Source organism: Onychostoma macrolepis, chromosome 11 (genome assembly GCF_012432095.1).
Source record: "Onychostoma macrolepis isolate SWU-2019 chromosome 11, ASM1243209v1, whole genome shotgun sequence".
In the NCBI taxonomy this organism is placed as follows: domain Eukaryota; kingdom Metazoa; phylum Chordata; class Actinopteri; order Cypriniformes; family Cyprinidae; genus Onychostoma; species Onychostoma macrolepis.
Window position 1 is genome coordinate 28,109,111 of NC_081165.1, and position 23,387 is coordinate 28,132,497.

General features: G+C 34.1%; 2 protein-coding genes across 3 annotated transcripts in view; one reads left to right on the forward strand and one right to left on the reverse strand.

Annotated features, from left to right (window-relative positions):
• map1lc3c (microtubule-associated protein 1 light chain 3 gamma) overlaps positions 1-1,674 on the reverse strand; it is a 1,966-nt gene extending 292 nt beyond the window's left edge. Inside the window, exons 1-4 of the mRNA XM_058791656.1 lie at positions 1,563-1,674; positions 1,410-1,465; positions 1,232-1,338; positions 1-233 (exon numbers count right to left, since the gene is read on the reverse strand). The exon at positions 1-233 is cut by the window's left edge and continues 292 nt beyond it. Of these exons, the coding sequence (XP_058647639.1) occupies positions 56-233; positions 1,232-1,338; positions 1,410-1,465; positions 1,563-1,620 (399 nt within the window). The 5' untranslated portion in view covers positions 1,621-1,674 and the 3' untranslated portion in view covers positions 1-55. The remainder of the gene's footprint in view (positions 234-1,231; positions 1,339-1,409; positions 1,466-1,562) is intronic.
• Positions 1,675-3,939: 2,265 nt separating this feature from the next.
• The window catches only part of strn (striatin, calmodulin binding protein), a 53,331-nt gene continuing 33,883 nt past the window's right edge, over positions 3,940-23,387 (forward strand). The window contains exon 1 of one of the 2 annotated variants that reach the window (XM_058791439.1): positions 3,940-4,304. In XM_058791439.1, the coding sequence (XP_058647422.1) occupies positions 4,083-4,304 (222 nt within the window). In that variant the 5' untranslated portion in view covers positions 3,940-4,082. The remainder of the gene's footprint in view (positions 4,305-23,387) is intronic. The other variant, XM_058791438.1, reaches the window with a different exon arrangement.

Genomic DNA, 23,387 nt, shown 5'->3' on the forward strand with positions numbered 1-23,387 from the left:
AATGAGACCTCTTGGACACGCCAAACCCCCCCCCCCGACGTCGTCTGGACACACGTCACCTGTTATTATCACAGTGTCCAAACATCTCCTGTGAAGCGTACGTCATGTAGAGGAAGCCGTCTTCATCTTTATGGTCCTTATAGAGCTGAGCCATGGTCAGAGACATGCTGGCGATGCCCGAGTTATTGATCAGCAGGTAGAAAGCTTGATTGGGCATCAGGGTCATTCGATTCCTGAGAAATGAGATCAGACACAAGGAAAAGCCACAGCGTGAGAAAGCGCTTAAATCCAGCCAGGTGACGATCAGCTGATGCCTCGAGCACCTCGCGGATTCTCAGTGCTGTTCACTGGGTCTTACTACCAATACTAGTGCAGTATGAGAAATGCATGAAGTACACATAACCAGTACTATATGCTCCATTATCTACTAATTCTACATGCATATACAGCACAGATCTATAAAGAGTCTCGTATCCATAAATATGCACTAATATGATGTGAATTTTTTTTTTTATTATATAAATAATTTTTTTAACTCACATTCATAGAATATTAATACAATAGTTATATTTTATTTGCTATAATTTAATTCCATTTATTTTTTGATGAAGTTCCACATTAATAAATTGTATGCACTGATAATTTGTGACATTCTATGAATGAGAAATTATACTAAAATCTGCACATGATTTTTATATTAATTTTAACATTCATAGAATTTTAATACAATAAAATTTGTTATCATTTTAACCATTCATATTCATGCATTTTTATGGATGTGAAAAGCTACAATAGGCTAGAGATTTCTTCATATTAAGGGTCACATTCATGGAACCTTAATACAATTAAAGAGGTTTATAATGTCTAAATATGGGTGTAAAAACTATAGAAACCTACAAATTTTATTTTAAGTTTTCACATCCATAAAAGCAATATCACTTGCATTTAATTTTATAAATTAAACGTATATAAACACTACTCAAACTTCATAAATACAATTTAAAAAAATAAAAAAAATGTAAAAAAAGTAAATTGGTTTAAATTCTTATTTGCATTAATGTTTAACAAATAATAGCTTTGATGCATTAAAAAAAAACTGCACATTTGCTTACAGTTTAACACTTTTTACACCCTTTAAAGAAAATAAAAGCTTGTTTGGAGAAAAATAAAAGTTACTTCTGACAGTCACATGACAGTTTATTTCAAGACATTCACACATTTGATGACAGACCTGATGATGGTCACGAACTGGGTCATAGTGAGCTCCTGAGGCACGAGGAACTTGGTCTTATCCAGAGGCGGCAAGTACTTCTCTCTCTGATATCGCTCGATAATCACCTAAAACACACACTAATTAACGCAAACAGCCGGTAAGAGGTGAAACAAACTCAGAACCGGGCGTTCCTTACCGGGATTTTAGTCGGAAACTTAGTTCGGATTCCCGACACCTCTTGTTTCCTCGTAGCTGATCGGTAATCAATATCACACACAAAAAAAAAAGCAAAAGGCAAGTTTTACAGCATGTCATCAGAGAGTCGAGTGTGTGATATAAAGACACTTACCTAAACTCTTCCTCTGTTTGAAAGGTTTGGGAAGTTGCGTGTTCTCCAGCGGAGGCATGTTGCGTTTCCAATCTGACCTGCGCGCGCACTAATTACTCGTGAAGCGCACTAGCACACTAATTAAATACTGCGCCGGCCGTGACGTCACGCGGCTTACGCTACCCACGTCACGATTTAATAATAATTAAATCAACAGTTTCAAATAAACAATAATGCAAAGTGTTGATGTTTGCATGTGTAACGGTTTTTTTTTTTATTATTTTAATATTTAATGTGTTTTTTGTCTATGCATACTAACTGCTATGTAGCCTACAATAAGTATGAAGACACACATTCCTACAATGTCGCAGGTAAATGAGGCTCTGAATGGATCTTTGTGTTGTTCACGGGTTTCACCTTCTTAGAAATAGACACATGGGTGTGTAAAACAGAGGTTTGTATTGTTGTGTTGTATAACAGTTCGTGCATGACATGACATGACCACTTAAACAAATGAATCCATTGTGAAATTATGACACAAGCATTTGCATGATTATGTTAATCCGTGTATAACCTGCATTCTTTCATTAATTACTGTACTGTTATCCGTTTACATACTTATTTTAGTGGTAATAAATATGGTTATTGTCTTTAAAATTGTCTTTATTTAATGTATTTATTTTTTTTTATTTAGGCTACATTTATCAAAATCGTTAATTTCTTAGTCTTCAAGTTGTGTTTTTATTTAGACAGCTGATGTGGTGTTTTCGCAAGATTGCTAACAGCTAGTCAAACAATAAACAATTACTTGAAATGAGAACGTTCGGAAGAAAAAAAGGATGAAACGCATCCGAACTACAAGTCCCAGGATGCTCAGCGCACTCGCCTCTGATTGGCTGCTTCCATTACGAGTTGTTCGTTCTGTCCAATCAGAGCGTTTCGTGCTGGCAGCGATCTGTTGACCTGCTTGTGGGCGTGAAATGAGCGGAAACCAGCCTTGAGAAGCGCGATTCATTTGACAGAATCGGTTCGTTTGAACAAGTCGGTTCTTTAAAGGCTTCATTGAGACATACATGCACTTTTTGTTGTTTGATAAATATTTTAATATTTTAAGTTTAATTTATATTTTTTTCGACTTACTATATATATTTCCTATTTTATATATATATATATATATGTGTGTGTGTGTGTGTGTGTGTGTGTGTGTGTGTGTGTGTGGTTATAGACAGTTTTTATGAGAGACTACAAAGAATACTGCAATCATTACAAAATAAACCATTACAATCTAAAATCATTAAAATATATTTTTGTTACTTCAAATTAAATTAACGTTAACTGAAAAAAATATATATATATATATATAAACATAGGCCTATACTTATTTTAATTCAGTTAGCAACATTTTTCATTTTCATTTAGTTTAACTTGATGTACTAAAATAACAACATTTAAATAAAATATATAAAAACTATTAAAGACATTTTTTAAAAACTACACAAACAACTAAATTATTAAAACTTTAACTAAAATTAAAATGAAAAGGAAAAAATAAAAATAAAAACCAATTCAAAATATTAATAAAAATGAATAAATATATCAAAATAAAATGAAATATAAGTAATAATATATAAATATAAGTATAAAAAATAATAGTTTCTCAATAATACCGAAATTAACACTGCTACAAAGTGATTCAAAATGGTGAAAAACGTCTCAGAATATGCTAACATGCAAATAAATCATTTTCAATACAATTAAAATAAATTGTGATATAAATGCAAAAGTGAAATATATTATTTAAAATAACATTTTAGTGATGTATGACTAAAATATACGCTTTTACATCTTATACATCTATTAGAATTCGAGCTAAAAAAATTAAATGTCTGATATGGAGGGTCAAATTACTCAAAATTAAATTATTAAATAAATATTGAAATATATAAATAAATCGTTAAATATATAATTAAATATATAAATAAATGCATACTTGTTTATTCATCCATTCATTCATTTATATATAGATATATAAAAAAAATGATAGAAAACAAGCAGTTAGAAAACAAACAGAGTACAAGTCTTAAAGGGTCATGTTTTTTAAATAAAAAAAGAAAACAAATAGATAAAATAGAATTAGAATAGAGAGTGCTAGATTTAGAGGGTCAAATAAAGATGGAAATATTTATTTATTTATGCATTTATTTGTGTATATAATTATGTAAGCTATTTAACGATTTATTTATATATTTCAACATTTATTTAATGATTTAATTTTCAGTAATTTGGCCCTCCATAGTCCGAATCCATGTTAGGCTATTTGTCGGCTGTTTATTTCATTCCACTCCGCTGATCGGTTCAGTTCAGTGAATCGGCTCACACGAACGATTCATTCGCGACTCGACTAGCGCTAGCGGAAACGTCATGAAGTGACAGCAGCAGCAGCAGCAGCGCGCGGTGAGTCGAGCGCTCGCCCCGTTTCCCGTTCTCGGACGAAATCTAGCGTCCGTTTGGTCGATCAGACCTCCGATTCCCGGCCTAGCCATGGACGAGCAGGCGGGCCCCGGTGTGTTCTTCAACAACAACAACAACTCGGTTCTTCCCGGCGGAGCGAAAGCGCCTCAACCGGGCGACGACGGCGGCGGCGGCGGAGAAACGGCCCGCGCTCAGTATAGTATTCCGGGGATTTTACACTTTCTGCAGCACGAGTGGGCCCGGTTCGAGGTGGAACGGACGCAATGGGAGATGGAACGGGCCGAACTGCAGGTAACGCGCCTTTTCCGACCGTTATTTTCTGAGGTGTTTTGAACGCTGTCCGCCAAAACTCAGAATCAGACATTTCTGGGCTTGTTTTTCTCTCGCGCGCTGACGTCACACGCGACCCTGTATTCACCGCAGCGGCACAAAAACTTGAGTTTCTCTCCTCCGTACTGTAACTCTATCCAGTCCATCACAAACACCGTCACCGCGAGACATCTGCGTGCCCGACTGGGCAAAATAATATCTCGTATTTTTGGTTTGTAATATGAGCAGGCCGTGTTCATGACATGAAGGTGTGAGAACAGAATTCAGAGTTCTGCTTGCACATTCTTTACATTCCTTAAATTCTAAAAATATGTGTGTGGAAATCTAAATTTACGTTTGTGTTGTCCTGTATGCAAATAATAAAAAAAAATTATAAATGTATGTTGCATAAAGAAAATCAAGTCTGTTTGGAACACCATTAGTGTGTGTGTGTGTGTGTGTGTGTGTGTATGCGTGTATTACACACACAGACATTTAGATGCATATATACATTTACACACTCACACACATAGATGGGTGTGTGTGAGTAATTCTCATTACTATGATGTAAATTTGAATATATCATGTTAGTATTTTAAACTGGCACACACACATACACACAGTATATATATATATATATATATATATATATATATATATATATATATATATATATATATATATATTAAAATTACTTACATTTTACATAAAACACCATTAATATTTTATTATGACATATGTTTGTGTATATATTACACAATATATCTACAAATTAAAATATATATTTATTTTATATATTGCAAATTTGCTGTTTAATTTTGCTTTAAAAATATGACTGTCCAGAGTAATTTAACAGAATATTAAAAATCGTAAATATATATTTTTATATATTATAATATCTTAAATATAATATTTTATATATTTAATAATTTTTTTTAAATATGATGTCTGGCCTGAGTCATTGTCATGATTTAGCACAGTAATGACTAATAATAATCATAGCAGAGAATTGCAAACTCAAAATGAAAGCGTCCAGACATTAATTGTCATGAGAATAATGTAATAATGCATAAGAAAACTTAATAGGCCTAAAGTAAATCCTAGCATATTTTGAAATGGGGGGGAAAAAGGTGACACAGACGTGGGTTTGGTACTGTGTCGTGTTTCTGTGAGGTTCTCGTCTGTGTCTGATTCCTCACGATGACGTCACAATAGGAGTCAAAGGCTGCAGTGACATCAGCAGCTCTGAGTGAAGCGGTCCGTCAGTGTCTGTCTGCATTATCTGCCTCCAGACACTCGATTGGCACAACTATGAGGAAGTCCTTAAACGCTGGACACTCCTCTGTGAGGCTACTAAGTTAGTGACTATCAAGTGTAGACTGTCTGGTAAACTGACGATGGTAGCACTGCTAGTATTGCTGTCTCTTTGCAGTGGTGTTATTTTAGTTACAGTTTTTAATTAATATTTTGAATTAGTTTTTTTTATGTTCTTAGATTTTTCTTAGATTTCTTTTTATATTTTTGTAAATTTTATTTTCATTTTTTAAAATGGGTTATATAGTTTTTATTTATTTTAAATGAAAACAAGAAATGTTGGCAACTAGCTAAAATAAAATAAAGGTTTCGTTAATATATTATTTAATTTAAAGTATTTTATTTCAAGTAATGAAAATGTTTCTTTTTTTGTATGGTATTAGTTTTAGTTTACTATAATAATCCTGCTCTGATGAATCGCTTACACTTGTATATTTGCATTCTAAATTTATTTTGCATTCTTGTAGAGGCCAAACCTCTGCGTACCCTTGTGCAATGTCATGCTTTACTACTTGTAAGTCCTTGACGCGCGCTTCTGTGTGATTGAGATGAGATATTTAGTCCTAAAGGGCAGCGATTGATTAATGAATGCTGTGGGAATATCTTTGGCATTTATGGGTCGTTTACCCGGACGTCCGTACAGTCGCTCCATGCGGCCTGTGTGTTTTATTATGCATGTTGAATGAAGGACAAACAGAAAGTGTGAGCGGAAACTGTGCTGGCCATGTGACAGATGAACCCGCTTGACCAGACTGGATTTCAGTAGTCAGATCAGGACTGGGAAAACTAAAAAAATGATTAATTTTGATACTGTAAAAGAATACAGCATGAAGAGCATTGTGATTTACAGTCAGAGTCTGATGTGGCCTAGTGTTTGTTAAATTGCAAAGGCTGTGATTACTTAAATAAATTTAGGTGACTGTTTAATGCTGCTCAGAGGTGGTACGATTGCATTTACACAGCAAGTATAACTATGCTTTGATACGAGGGGCTGAGGTGGATCAGAGCAGGCTTAATTTACTCTGGCTTTTATGCTGCATTACGTTTTTATACTGAAGTTTTAACAAGCGTAGAGCAGCCTTAACTCAGTTAAGACATAACTAGCTGTTAATACCTCAAAACTGTCAAGTTTACACTGCAAAGGTGGCACAGAGCCACCTCTGAAGTGGCATTTACTGTAGGTGTTTTTTAATGCTGCTCAGAGGTGGTATGAATGCATTTACACTGCAAATACAACGGTGTGCTTTTATACGAGGGGCTGAGGTGGATCAGAGCAGGCTTAGTTTACTCTGGCTTTTATGCTGCATTACGTTTTTATACTGAAGTTTTAACAAGCGTAGAGCAGCCTTAACTCAGTTAAGACATAACTAGCTGTTAATACCTCACCAATGCCACGTTTACAATGCAAAGGTGGTTTAGAAGTGCCTCTGAAGCGGCATTTAGGTATCCATTTAATGCTGAGGTGGATCAGAGCGTGCATAACAAGTTAGTCTGGCTTTTATGCAGAATTGCATTTTACACAATCTTGAGCAGGCACAGAGTGGCTTTGCACAAGTGGCACAGATGCACCTCTGTAGTGGCATTTAGGCGTCTTTAGGCCGACTGTTTGCTGCGAGGGACTGAGGTGGATTAGAGCAGGCTTAATTTATTTGACTTTTATGCTGCGTTATGTCTTTACACAATATGTTGAGCAGGCACAGAGCTGCCTTAACTCAATCAAGACACTTAACTAGCAATTAATACCGTACCAAGTTAACACTGCAAAGGTGGCATAAAATGGCCTCTGAAGTGGCATTATAGTGTCTTCTGTTTAATGCTGCTAAGAGGTGGTACTTTATGAATGCATTTGCACAACAATTACACTGACGTATACTGTGATACTAGGAACTAAGCTAGGCCAGAGCAGGCTTAATTTAGTCTGGCTTTTATGCAGCATTGCATCTTCACACTGAATTATGAGCAGGCACAGGCCTTAACTCAGCTGTGCACTTCTTTGACCAAGAAGTGCACACTAATTTACATGCAAATTTGCATGTGAGCGTTTATCAGTCTATTGTGGAAGGACTGGACTGATTTCACAACATTTTTACATTTGCATGTTCGTATGCGCTCGGTACTGATGCATCTGGCGTCCCTAGAAGGCAGCGTCTAGCTGAGGAGATCCTGACTGATGTTTTGTTCCTTTCGTAACCGGCGTGCCTTTCATAGCTCTGCGTGGGCGACGCCGTGTAGGAGAGGCCGTCATATGTCGAAATCAACCTCGGGCACCTTGACAATCAATTGAAAGAAATATAATTCACTCCGTTTGCACATCGGCTCCTGCTACCTGAAGTACAAGACGCAGTGGCGTGAAATTAAAGGCCATTAGCATCACAAACAAGTGTGCAACAGGCCAAGTGTGTAGGCAGTGTGTTCGTGTGACGCTGGGAAGCAGGACAGAACAGAAGCTGTTGAGTTTTATGAGCTGATGTTGGTGACTCATACTGCTGATGCTCTCTGCTTGCGTCGTGCCCTCGGCTGTGAAACGGGAATGCCAGGCTTGACCAGAGAGGGGTGTTTGTGGTATAAGCTGGATTTTGACTAGCCCTTCAGGTCCTTTCACATGACTCACATCAGCAATTCAGCGCTCCGCTCGACTAGGGACGGGTCAGGATGGTCAAGTAGCCTGAGCTTTAATATTTTTAGTGATGGTGCTTTACAGGCTATTAATTGTTGGCAGGGTTTTTAACATGCTGTTCAGTGACTGTTGGGCCGTGCTAAAATCCTCTCTGAGACGATGCATCTCTTAATTTGTCCCCTGCGCTACAGCGCTTTTGGAACGAATTTGCCTTTAGCAGTAAATGTTGACACAAATACTGTTGAATTTCAAGTATTATTCAGTATAAATTTTCTCCTAGTTAGTCAGTGTATGCATGCATCTGGCTGTGAATCATGCTGGTTTCCATTCAATTCTGTTTTGTTGCGGTCTGTCCAGTTTTTTTAGCACAGCGTCCAAATTGAACAGATTGAGTAGTGGACAGTCCAAGTTAAGTTTGCTTGAACTTTGTGCATCACATTACAGCAGCTGATTTATGCATAACACATTTTATGTTTGTTGGATGCTTTGCTTCATTGCATCAGGATTGTTATTGTTAACTCAAGCTATTTTAACTAAAGCTAAAACATTTGAAATAAAGCTGAAATAAAATAAAATAAAATTAATTATTAGAACAACTTAAACTAAAAGAACATTGGAAATATTGCCCTGCAAAATAGTTAGAATAATTTTAATAATAAAAATGACAAAAACACAAAATTGCACAAAAAAAAAAAAAAATTAAAATGAATGGCATGGGGCAATGGCAATGAATGGAGGGACATGGATGTAATGGAGATAATGAAAATATCTGAAGACTAATAAATGTTAAAAATAAAAATATGACATGAAAACACTGTTAGATTATGATGCATCAATGTTATTAAAAAAGAAGCATCTAAAAAGGAATAGCTGCCTGAGGTGAAGCTTAAGAGTGACTTTATGCCAATAAACTGAAACCCGTTCTATAACCCATCCTATGATATTAATCAGATAACTTACATGCATAACATAGACGTAATATAACAACTTGTATCTGCACAGAAGGATGCAGTGCTGCATTATTATATCAGTATTTTTTAAAAAGAAACATCTAAAAGCAATATGAACGTCTCAAATAACTCAGTCAATATCGGGCATTGCATTTGAGCACAAAACACTGGTAATATGCAGCGCATTTAGCATGTTAATATCCCAATGCATCCTATATTAGATTAATCAGATATGTATGTAGCAAATGATTCATCGCGATTAATTACATCCAAAATAAAAGTTTTTGTTTACATAATATATGTGTGCATACTGTGTATATTTATTATGTATATATAAATACACACACATACAGTATATATTTTGAAAATATTTCCATGTATATATTTATATTCATATTGATATTATATATAAATATTTTAAAATGTATAAACATAACATTTTTCTTAAATATATACATGTGCGTAATTATAAATAATAAATATACACAGTACACACACGTATATTATGTAAATAAAAACTTTTATTTTGGATGCGATTTAATTGCAAATTATCGTTTGACAGCAATAATATATAAATTATGCTAAAATAACACTGCATTGCACTCAATAATGTAGACATGAAATAAACAATGACTAAGACTGAAATGAAAAATAAATAAAACCTGAAATCTTAATCTTGGTTACTAGAATGAATTGTAAAGAATAATAATAAAACCAAAAAAAAAAAAAGCACATAACAAACGTACTAAAAATTAAATCAAAATATTAATAAAAACTATAATAGCTTAGAAATAACACTAAATAAATTGGTTGATGTTGACATGAAACATGGCTTCATTACATGATGTTGACGTGTTTTGGTTGGTTTGTAGTGATGGAGGCCACGGCATTTGAATTCAAGTGTCTCTGGGAAATGATCTCAGAGCTTCAGCAACTGTGTTTTGACTGCAGTGTGTGTGTGTGTGTGTGTGTGTGTGTGTGTGTGTGTTTTGACTGGGAACGGCAGTGATGTCAGACCGGCATGTGACTCTCCGTCCGTCCAGCCATGAGTAACAGCGTCTGATGTTCTCACAGGTCGTTCGTTTGGCAGGTTTATGTTCACATGAGCGCCTGAATGTCCATTTTCTGTCTCACACACACTACTCATTTTCCTACATATTTGCATGTACATTTCACCATGTTTTCCCTATTTTCTGGCATCCATTGCAGTTTTGAGAAAGCTGCAAAATTTGATGCAACTCAACATTTTATGACGGCAGTAAATCGAAAGTGCGGCTCATGATGGTTTTACTAAACACAAAGCAGATATTTTGGGTTGCTTTAGGGGCAAAGACACAGAGTTTATTTGGAGTAGTATAATAATGTTTTTGAAATAAACTAGTATGCATATTGCATAGTAGTGTATTTTATGTGAGGAAGGGAATTATAGAGTGCTGCAGGCCAAAACTCTGAAATTAGTTGCATTTTAAAACTTTTGGTTCCGTTTTGCTGAAGTCAATTGTTTTTTTTTGTTTGTTTTTTTTTTATGGGTTTTTAGTTTAAATGCCTGAAATAAGGTCTGTGGTGGTTAACACAAGCTCAGGATACTTTAATGATTTATGACATAAAATCGGGTTTTGGAAGTAAAAACTTCATTCATTTTCTCCATGTTGATTTTTAACAATAACTGATCAAATTTTAAAGACAGACCTGTTGTGAGCTCTGAGGTTGTTAATCAATTGTATATGCTTTTGTTGAACGATCTGTTCGCATTGATTCAACTTATTTTTAAAATAATCATATTTAATAGCAGAATTTGTGGTGGGAAACTACATTACCCAGAATGCTTTACACAAATTCTGCCAATCAGAGAGTTGCAGTGAGCAAAGCTCCGCCCACTCCCATGAAACACCGCAAATTATGTAATCGAGTCAGTTTTCCTACGTACTCAAATTATTTAAATATATATGCATATTTTGCAATGAACTTAAAATGTTATCTAAAATAACATGCATTTTGTATGATCTCTCTTATTTTGTTAAAATTACTCGCATTTTCACAGACTCTGCAAGGGGTTCACAAACTTTTGCATGCCACTGTAGATCCAACAAATTACTTAAAATTAATATTTTTATATTTCTTCATTGTTTTTTTTGTTTTTTTGAATGCAATTAATGTGATTCGCAGTGCTTCATGGGATTGTAGTCCTTTCCTTCACTAAAGCCGTTAAGTACACAGTTTTTAATTTGCTTTTATACCTCAAATCAAAGTTTGTAATGTTGTGATTCTCCTCGTAGCTGGATGTTTTGGTTCATGACTTGGATTGCTTTAAGATGCTTCCAGAACCAACGCCACTAAAAATGCACTCTATTGGATTGTTTTTTTTAAACCGTATGCAATGTTTAGTATATACTACTTCAGTGTGCATTCTGAACATAAAACCTTGTTTGTCATAATCGACAGCGCCTCTGTTTCTCGCTGTTCATCGGACAGTAGCGACAGGACGGTTGCACAGAGGTGAATAATTGATGCAGGCCTGGGTTTCCCTCTGCTCTTGTTGCGTGTGCGTGTTGGAGCGTGTGAATGCTTGGCCATCTGCGTGCGCCATCTGATCTGCTGCGCGGAGGAGACGGTGAGAACGGCGCTCTCAGGTTTCCGCCGTGTGTTGGGTGCGGCGGACAGGAGTTTCCCACCGGCTTCAGCTCGGGTTTGACACCAGCTCATTGACTCATGAACTCAGTCAGTCAATCACACATGGCCTTATTTCCTTCTAAACGGCTCAAGTAGTGCACTAATCTCGCCGTAATCTGCTCGCTCTGCTTACTCCTGACAAACTCTTACTTCATGTGCTTTGATTTCCAGCTAATAACCAATTAACTCTCAGCTCAGACCAGAGTTGTTATAGTTCACTAAACCTACTCAAAATATTTTTGTTCATTGAAATAAAGCTGAAATAAAATATGCATGTTAGATAAAAACAAATTTAAACTAAAAAGAAAATTAGATATGTTTGCTTGGCAACCAGCTGAAATAAGCACTAAAATTACTAAATGGAAATAAATAAAAACTGAACTAAATCTAAAACTGAAAAAATTATTATTAAACCTAAATTGTAATATTAAAAAAGGCTAAAAACAAATAAAACTGACAAAAGTGCATAACAGAATTACCTAAAATTAAACTAGAATTAAATTGAAAACTGAAAACATACAAATAAAAGCTAAATCAAAATATTAATAATGTATTTTTGTATTAAAATAAATAATAAATATAATATAATATTAAAATAATTATATATAATTATGATTTTCATTTAAACCTAAAATTTAAAATATAATGAATTCCGAAATAATATATATAATGATAGTAAAATTACAAAGTATTGTTATAAAATATTTGTAAAAAATTAAGATATTGATTGATATATAAAATAATAAAGCAATAATATTAAAATTGCACTGGCTTGGACATGAGCGCATTTAGTGCTTTAAACCCTGTGTTGTTGTTGTTGTTGTTTTTTTGTTTGAAAGCCATCATTTGGAGAAGCGTGTCCTGTAAGAACCAGTGTGTCAGCTTTAGGTCCCAGCATGCTCTAGTAACACCACCCTTCGTGCTTGTGTTCATGGCTCACGGCCCGTAAAAGCAAGTCTGTCCTTGTATAGTAAGGTATGCGCACCTGCCTGTTGTGTCAGGTAACCGGTGAAGGAGGAACGCCCTGCGTCGCACCTCACATAACCGTCACATGACTGACAGGAAGGTCATGGTCATTTCACAATTTACCGTCCCCAGCATCCTTACTCGTCCCAAATAATGCACTGTAGACTAGAGGTGTAACGTTTCAAGTTTCTTACGGTTCAGTACGTATTGCAGTTTTGGGGTTTTGCCGCCTGTATCTGTAACTGGCCGCCTGTGTCCACGTGCAGGAACAGCTTCTAATGAAAGCGATGAGGCTTATGACACAGAACAAATCTCAGATCATAAATTAATGTAGAGATCCAAAGCCTGTGCTTTGCGTTAGCAAAAGTTGTCATTCCAAATGTGTATTTGAAGCTTTGGTTTTTCGCCAAAACAGATCATCCATATTCTTTGTTAGAACTGAGATTAATCACGGAACAAATGTGCACCGAATCGAGGGTGCTCTATGTACTCGAGTAAATAAATTTAGCATTAAAAAGCTGTAACCATTGAGTGCATGAAGTGTCCAACACTGCACACTGTTAGTATGCACACACTACCTGTACTTTATATTCTGTATTATAAATGCAATGCAATTATGCACAAGTATGCAAATAGGGATGCACCTAATAATCAGAATCAAAAACACACAACTTAAATATTGGTTAAAATAGACCATTTTAATTAGAATTAATTTAATGCATTTTTTAGTATTGCATAAAATATAAGCATATTTATAATCAGTATGTGTATTTACTGAGCTTGTTGCAATGAAAAAATATGCATGTGATGCTGCTTTAGAATCTGTTAAGACAGGCCTGTGTTTTGAAACAGCCTCTGTGTCGCAGTGTGAGGGTCATGTGACACTCATTGAACTTTTGTGGCTTGTGCTATTAGGCAAATAACCCAATTCTGGGACCAAGAGTAGAACTGGACTGTTTTGAGCTGTGAAAATGTGATTGAGAAACAAAACCAGTCTGTGTTTCTTGTACGATCATATTCACAGAGATCTCACACATTTGAACGGTGTGTGTGTGTGTGTAATTTTTTTGATTATTGTTGTTCGTTATCAGACTATAGATATATTTATATTAGATCTGGGTTGACAATATTGATTTTTTTTTTTTTTTTTTTTTTTTAATTGATTCTCATTTTGATTCTGAAATCCCAAGAATTGATATTTTAGTCCAGAGAAGACCAAATGCCATTTCACAAGACAAAAACGTTTCTAATTTTTCAAAAAAAAATTTGTTTTATTTTTGCATTGTAAAATGTAAAAAATTTAAAAAAAATGTGAAGTTAATTTTTTTTAAATAGTTTAAAAATGTAAAAAATGAATATTTTTGTTTAATTATTTAATAATTAAACATTTTAATTATTTAATAAATAATTTAATAATTTAAAAATTATTTTTAATTATTTTTTAAAAATTGCACACATTTTAATATAATGTAGGTAGATGCAGCATTTAATTTTGGCCCTCATCCAAGTTTAATTTTTGACCCTTTGTGTTAATTATTTGGGCAGAACAAATACAAAATTTTGGTCTTTTTTTATTCTGTGCCATTTCTCAGTTGATGCATGCACAAAAACAAAACACAATTTTTTAGTGCTATATTGTATTTTTGAATAAATCTGTCTTGAAATCATTTTTTTATGACAGCCACAGTTTAAATGTTGTGCATTGTAGAATATAGAAACATAATATGTCAGTAAAAAGTTCATATAAAGACTTCCATATGTGTGATTTATATATTTGTATACAACTCATGTCTGATTGTTGTTTATTGTTATATCTAAAAAAATAAATAGCAATTAAGTTTAATTTTAATCTTTAATATTATACCATTATTATATGTACTGACAGAGTTTGCTGTATAGTTTACAGCTTTAGATCAACATTTTTTTCCTGTTGTTCGGATTATTTCAGGTCTAGAAATCCCCTTTCAATACAGTCGATCGAAATTGTAATTGGATTGATTGAGGTGTTTACATGAAGGCCTTTCAGTCCGATTGATCCATCAGTCTGATTACTGCATGTACACTGATGTATAAGCTGTGATGACACAAAAACACACAGAGAGAGGCCAGTGGGTCATGTGTGAGTTTATCAGTCACATGCACAGGACAGAACAACATTAGTTTTTTAGTAAAAAAAAAAACTAATAAAAATGACAAAAGCACATAACAAAATTACTAACAATTAAACTAAAATTAAATTATAAGTAAAGCGTGACTGTATTGTTACTTTATTGCTTAAAAGCCTTTAATATTTGTGGTAACACTTGACAATTAGTTAACATTAGTTAACTACATTAGATAACATGAACTAAGATTGAACAATGCTTCTACAGCATTTATTAATCTTAGTTAATGTTAATTTCAGCATTTACTAATGCATTATTAAAATCACAAGTTGTGCTTGTTAACATTAGTTAATGTGCTGTGAACTAACATGAACTAACAATGAACAATGTATTTGTATTAACTAACATTAACAAATATTAATAAATACTGTAATATATGTGTTGATCATTGTTCGTTCATGTTAGTTAATACATTAACTAATGTTAACAAATGACACCTTATTGTAAAGTGTTACCATATTTGCTATATTTTACCTAGAAGTCTCTCTGCATACTTATGCATTATTTTATGGTATTTATAATATAGGAAAAAAATAGTCCAAGCAGTGTGTTCAAAAAACTAATAAAAGTGCCTAACAAAGTACAAAAAATTTAATATAAAAAACAAAAGCTAAATCAAAATATTAATAAAAACCAGGATGAGTAGTGTTATTTAAAAAAAAAAAAGCTTATATTTATCATCTTTCCAAATTAAATTCTAATTAAAAATTTTATATTTCACCCAATATTTAAGTTTTGTATTTTTGCTGGTTCTTGCACGATATTATTTTATGGTATTTTTATATAGCAATTATATTATATAGGGAATATTATGCAAAAGTGTATTAAAAAAACAAATAAAAAACTAATAAAACCAACAGAATGGCATTACTAAAAATAAAAAATATTAAATTTATATTAAATGTACAGTAAAGTCTAACAGCGCATGAAAGCATGACTGTGTAAATGTATTATTACTTTATTTAAGCAATCGCTAACTTAAATATTTCACCAATTCTAATGATGTTTTCTATAAAAAAGGTGACTTTGCCTATCTAAGAAAACCAACGCTGATGTCCATATTTAGAAAATTCATCTGGTTCCAGAATACCTCTCAGAGCTGATTCCTCTGCTGCAGGGTGAATGCATGTGGGCGCTCGACTCAACGAAACGGCGCTGAAACCTATAAATGTTGATTTAAATTGCTAAGCGTTGGTGAGGCGTTTTTGTTCGACATGTTCAAAGGGAAGATGACACACTGCTCATCCTCCCACACTTTCCTGACGCACAGCACCTGCCCTCGGGGAGCCCATGAATCCATACCACATCCTCACTATTTAGACCGCACAGACCATTAACTGACCCTCTAAGTAGTGCATGTTCTGGTCAGCAGACGCCATTAGAGGATATCCTGTGTAGTTTGCTGTACGGGGATCCAAATGAGCATCTATTTTGGGCGAGCGACTGTTTGTGTGCTCTCTCTCTCTCCGGATGATGGTAACCCTGAGCAGGAGAATCAGGGCAATCTCATTCATTCATAACTCACAGTGGGCCGCTTCACGGGGACTCGCCTGCTGTGTGATTGACTCACTGTTTTGTTCTTTAGGCTCAGTAAATAAACTCATCCGATCATCCAAATGATGCCTTGGTTTTCTTTCTAGTGCTCAGCTGCAGATTACACCATTTCGTTTTTTAAGCATTTACCTGCCGATCTGAACTCGTCCTCATCGGATTGTGACGGGTCCCACGGGATGCTTTGGTGCTTTTACTGTTGTGTCCACTTCTGTGGCAGCTGTAGAGTATTATCAGAAAGAGCTGCAATCAAACGTACGGCTGTGTGATTTACTATTTTGTATGTTATATTGACAATGGACCCATGGTTTCCACAGTTATTAACATTGTAAATGTTGGAAGGTTTTTATGTTTTCGTATTGTGATATCAAATTTAGCACCTTTCTCTCTTCTGACCAAATGTAGTCAATCTCTTAATTTTTTTTCTTTTTGAAAGAGAAAATATGAATACTAGCTATTTCACCATTAAAACGCCACTTTGTGGATATAGTGAAATATTTTGAATGTTATATTTTACTTTGGGTTTATGTTCAATTATGTTTGGTCAATGCATTGACATCAATTTATCATCAAAAGCTGCCTAATATTGGTCGGATTATATATTTCCAAGACCGATATATCGGCCGATATTTGGCATTTTTTAATTATCAGCATCGGCCAATGATTAAATATTTATGTTTGGCCTATATATCAACGGGTATTTGGAATTCTTTAATTATTGGCATCGACCAATTTATTATTATTTTTTCTTCTGTTCGGCCAATATGCCGGCGAATATTTAGCATTTTTTTTATTATCAGCATTGAAAAATACATTTTTCTGTTTGGCCGATATATCGGCCAATATTTGGCATTTTTGAATTATCAGCATTTGCCAATAATCTTTGTTTGTTTGTTTGGCCGATATGCTGACCAATATTTGGCTTCTTTTATTTATATATATATATATATATATATCTATATCATATCGGCCAATACGTTTTTCTGTTTGACCGATATATTGGCTGATATTTGTCTTTTTTTGTATGCAATAATTTTGTCCTGTTTGGCTGATATGTCGGCCGATATTTTATTTTGACTTTTCTTTTGAAAGCACTGCGAATGCCAGCACCTGAGGTCACAAAGCTCCCGTTTTCAGTTTTAAAAAAATATATTTTATTGTCTCTGTTTAACAATTCTGACTAATAAATTATTATGCAGAACTCTTAAACAGAGTAAACGGTATATGTGAAAAAGCATTAGGCCTATAGCGTTTTATATTATATTATATTATTAGTAACAGGAAGGCAAACGCTATAATATGTTCTCATCTAAAGTTAGCTTTTAGCAAATATGCATTTCATTTAAACAAGGCTTTGAATATCTAATAGTCATTTAATTTCACTAACCTTACAAACTTTGTCTCTCTCTCTCTCTCTCTATATATATATCTCGGCCATTTGCATAGTTATTGGTGTCCATCAGAGTTTAATTTGACCGAAACAACAAGGCTGTCTTTACACTGTTTAATAAGTTACACTAAAAAACATGAAGTTGTTATTGAAAAGTGTTTGTTTGGTGAATTGAAGTTTAGTTGTTTTCATGGCTCATGCACAGCTCGTCATTTAGAATTGAATTGAATAGAAATTAAGTGTGTCGCAGGTGTGTGCGAAATATTTTACAGCAGCTGTGAATTTGTCTCGTCCAATCAGAATCTAGTATTGATGTTAGTTTAAATGTTTTATAAAATGTTTATACTAATTTACAAAAAGTTTCAGACATTTGATATGAATCATCTCATCTGCTTTCAATCTACAAAAGATCCAAATAAGAAGACCGTGATCAAATTAGATGAAGCACCTTTCAGTTATGGATTGTAGGCATTTCCATTTGTGTCGAATTAAATACAGCATCGTTTCATCTTATACCCGTCTCTATTTCCAGTTTAAGACATTTATTCCTTAAATGAGTGTAATCCGGTTCTGAACGGCTCACATTTGCTCGTGTAGGCGAGGTACGGTGTAGATTGGATGCTGATGAGTCGTTTTGGAGTGAGTGTTTTAGGAACGCATCTGCCCGACTGCTGACTGCAGATAAGAGCATTTGAACACAGTAAGACTGTATTGGTTGCAAACGCGGGAACAGTTGAGCGCTCAGTCATTTCTAACCGCACAAAACGACCACAGCTTGCTCAAGCAGAATGAAAGCGTTGTTTAACACACACACACACACACTGTTGCTCAACGAGAGGCTACGTCATGCTTTGCACACACTGAACACACACTGAGCCGCTGTGTGTCTGCTTACCTACATGAAAACACTGCAGGTTTTCATGCCACATGCAACCACACGCAACCACATGCGTGTCTGATTCGTTCATTCTAGTTGTATGCTCCGATTACTGAAGCCCTAATGAACGTATTTGGACACTGATGTTGCACTTAATATTTTGCATAAAGAAAATGAAAAATATTTTTAAGACCAGTAAGACTAACACTTGCAATTAGTGTAATTAGTTTACATTGCTTAATGCATTAGCTAATGTGAACTAAAAATTAGCTATATATAGAGCATTTATTAAACTTGTTAATTTTAGATGGTATTTACTAAAATGTGATTGTTCATTATTAGTATAGGGATAGGGATAGGCCTTTTTGATTAGTTTAGCTTGATGTACTAAAATAACTAAAAAATAAATAAAAATGAGTAAAAACTATAGACATTTTTTTTTAATGGCAAAAAACTAACTTTTACTAATATTTAAAATAAAAACAGAAAATGTAAAAATGAAAAATAAATTCAAAATATTAATAAAAAACTATATATCATGTTGTGTGTGTGCATATATATATATATATATATACACATGATTTTGTTTTTTTTGTTTTTTAGAAATCAAGGAATCGCGCTTTTTTTTATTTTTTTCAGTTTAATGTTTATTAAATTTCAAATAATTACACACTTTTATGGTTTTACTTTTATTTAATTGTTTGTTTGTTTATTTTTAAGTATTCTTAGGATAATAATCCTGCACTGAAACAACTTTCCCTCAGAAATTGCTATTCAGTATCACAAATGATTACAAAGAATCTGCAAATACTATATACTTGGTTTGTAAAATCATTTTAATAGTGTGGTTTTAATAGTTTTGCATCATTTTGTAATATTTATCAGTAATTTGCATGACTTTTGGTGTAAGCAGTCTAGTTTTTCAATACATTGAAATAAGGAAGAAGCCATCAGATGTCAGTGAAAGCAGCAGAGGTGATGATGAGGATCTCTCGGTCGTCTCATTAGCGCATGAATGAGCTGCAGCTGAAGCGTCTTCCGTTCTCTCGGGCTCCAGTGTTTCTCTTCAGGCATGTCAAGAGACGCCTCTGGGGAGGCGAGTGGGCCGCGTCGACGTCACCGTACTATTTCTGCATTCAGCCGCTTTTCTTGCTCTCTGGTGCTTCTAATCTCTCTCTCTTCCTCCGGCGAGAAAATACAGGCTAGCCTTTTTAGGAAAGGGACGCCTCCGCTGGAATCACCCCCTGGGACGCTGGCGGAGACGTTTGTTTAAATGAAAGGGTTTTGAGGGTTCGAGTCTCATTTGTGGCGTTTAGGCTGGAGTTATTGAGGTCCTAGACACACTTGAAGGAAATGCAGATACACGTTAATAGGTGACTAATTCAGCGGCGTTTCTAGGAGTTGATCATGTTTAGCTCCTTGTGTGACGAGGATTTGTCCCATCATTCCTCACGCGTGTCCCGCTCCCGTGTGACTCACTGTGGCCCAATTTGTTTGTTTTTTCATATTCATGGTTTTGCAGCAGGTGAAGGTTTGGTGTTTCCTGCAGAAATCTCATAAATGAATGTGTGACTGGGTTTCACTTCAAAGTTATTAACACTTTACAATAAGGTTCATTAGTTAACAACATTAATAGTATTATAATATTTATATATTATAATATTTTGAATAGTGTTGTCATGGTATCAAAATTTCAGTATTCGGTACCGATACCAGTCAAAATCCACAGTTCTCGGTACCAATTTCGGTACCACATGCTAATTTTAAAAAAACACACTATTTTTAATAATAAAGTCAAACAAAAATAAAAATGTACAAAAATCAATGCCATTCTTTATACTTTATTTAAATTGTGTTTCAAGTTTTTCCGCAAGTAATAAAAGTATGAAAAACAGTAAACAAGTTTCACCCAAATTTAATTTGTCTTTTAATTAATTAAATTTAAACACATTGTATTGTTTTGGTAAATAAAGGGGATTTACTATTAAAATTAAAATATGGAAGAAATATTGTGTGATTTCTTTAAAAAAAAAAAAATTATATATATATATATATATATATATATATATATATATATATATATATATATATTTATTTATTTTTTCTGGCACAATGTCTTTAAGATAAACTTTTATTTTGACGGGTTGCCGTGAATACCTTTACATTTCTGTGTGTAGCTATATAATATGACGCTGGTTTTACTCAATGAAACGGTAAAATGCTCGTGAGGCGGCTCTCAGAGCAGTTCTGTAGATGTTGTTTATGTATTTATGTCCTCATTGAGACGGCAGATGATGAATCACGGCGAGCGTCACACGCGCTTCAGTGTATGTAGTTAAAAGAAAAAGAAAAAACCGCGCGTCTCTGCCATTCATTCACTCACACAGAGACTCGCAGAACATGCGGGATTCATATTTGAATCGACTTTTGCGGCTTAATATTTACAGATACTAGTCCACGTCGCGATTTGATTTAAGTGCAATGACCTAATTTTGATTCATTCATCCAAACTTTGACAAATTCCGTGACATTCCGTGCTAAACTGTAAATTCCGTTTTTATAACTGGATTCCGAGATTCCGTCCGCGTTTTCTGCATCGCGGAAATCATCGGGCCGCACGCGTCAAGAACCGGGTTGACCGGGTACTCGGTACCACCGGTACTTAAAAAAACCTGGTACCGTGACGTTTTCCCTTTTTTAGTACCGACTTTGTACCGAAGTACCGGGTCTTTTGACAACACTAATTTTGAATCAATATATATATCGTCGCCTTGGTATTATAAGGTTCTATTTGACATTTTTTGTCAAAATGGAGTTATTCACATATTCTAAACAAACAAAAAAGGAAGAAAAGAATAGTTATATCTACAGAAGTCTATGGAATGCAAAAACTTTGAAGCTCAATATCTCAAAATTGCTCAGAATGCAGATAGAACCTTATAATTCCAAGGCGGCGATATATAGAATTATTATATTATATTCTATTATTTCTAGCCAACTAAAACCATAAAAAATTTGCTACTTGCAATAAAATAAATGTTAACTGAAATAAAATTCAAAATGTAATAAAACAAATGGTTTCCGAGGCAACATTTCTCATTTTCATTTAGATTTAACAATGTACTAAAATAACTAAAAGTGAAATAAAAATGATAGATATAACTGGTTGAAACACAAAAGTAATCTGTTAACAACAAAAGAGACTGATACTAAAATAAAATAGGAAGGACAGAAATAGCTGAAGGATTGTAAGGACGAGGCAGGCACATTAAAGTGAGACGAGTTCGTCGATCAGAGAGTGTAGACTGAGCTTTGAGTTCAGCCTGCTTTCATGATGAATTCTCATTAGAATTGACGGTGAAAGACACATGCGGCTCCGTTTCTTCTGTTCTTCATGTGAGAGATCAGTGCAGATGACAGGAAGTAGTGATAGTGAATCAGTAATTTGATTGGTTGTTGTTAGAGGATGTTCTGTCTGAGCTGTTAAACCGGGTCTGAGCTTAAACCGGTTTAGTGTCGCTTTAATCGGATCTGTTTGGAGAAGCCAAGAGGTCGTGTGGAGTTTATTGCTAGCATGTTTCTACACTTACCTGAGAAAGTTTAGCATTGTTTGTAGTACAAACAGACGTGCAGGATTTAAACTAGTTCTGTCAAACGATTAATCGCGATTAATCGCATCCAAAATAAAAGTTTTTGTTTACATAATATATGTATGTGTACTGTGTATATTTATTATGCATATATAAATACACACACATACAGTATATATTTTGAAAATATTTACATGTTAATATATTTATATCATTATATTTTATATACATATATTTTGAATGCGATTAATCATTTGACAGCACTAATTTAAACATGCTTAAAATAATTAGGGATGCGCCGATACCGAATCGTTAGGGTTTGGGAATCGAAAATCAATTCCAATTCCAGTATCGGATACTTAAGGTCAGGAATCAGATACTTGTTGTAAAATTTTACACAATTCCTGTGTCCGCATCTGTTTTTTTTTTTGTTTTTTTTAGGTATTGAAAAGGGGCTGTTAAAAATGAAATTGTCTTTGAATCATTCATTCGAGAGATTCATTCAAAAACACTGATGCATCCAGTAATGAATCATTCCATTCATAAATTCCTTGTAATTTTGTTTAGTTGTCTAATATTTTTTTCTTCAGAATTGTAAGAGAACTACAACCTCCATTTAAAAAAAAATAATAATAAAATAAAAAAAAGACTCAATTTATCCAGAATTGTGCAGCTCTATTTTGCACACAAACAGCTCTTAATCAGATTTTTGTTCATGGTATTCAGCAGCAATTAAATGTTTTGCAAAAAGAGACACAAAATGAATATGTTTGATATCTAAATGTTTGACTTTTCTGCTTTTTTTTACCACATTGGAATCAAAACTGGGAATCAATAAGAATCGGAATCGATGAGCAAAATCATTTTTTCTAGACACAAAATTTTGTCAAATTTATATCAGTTTGATAAAGCACGTACTACTATGACGTATACTCTAATTGAAATTGTATACTTGCATTTTTATAATTTGTATTA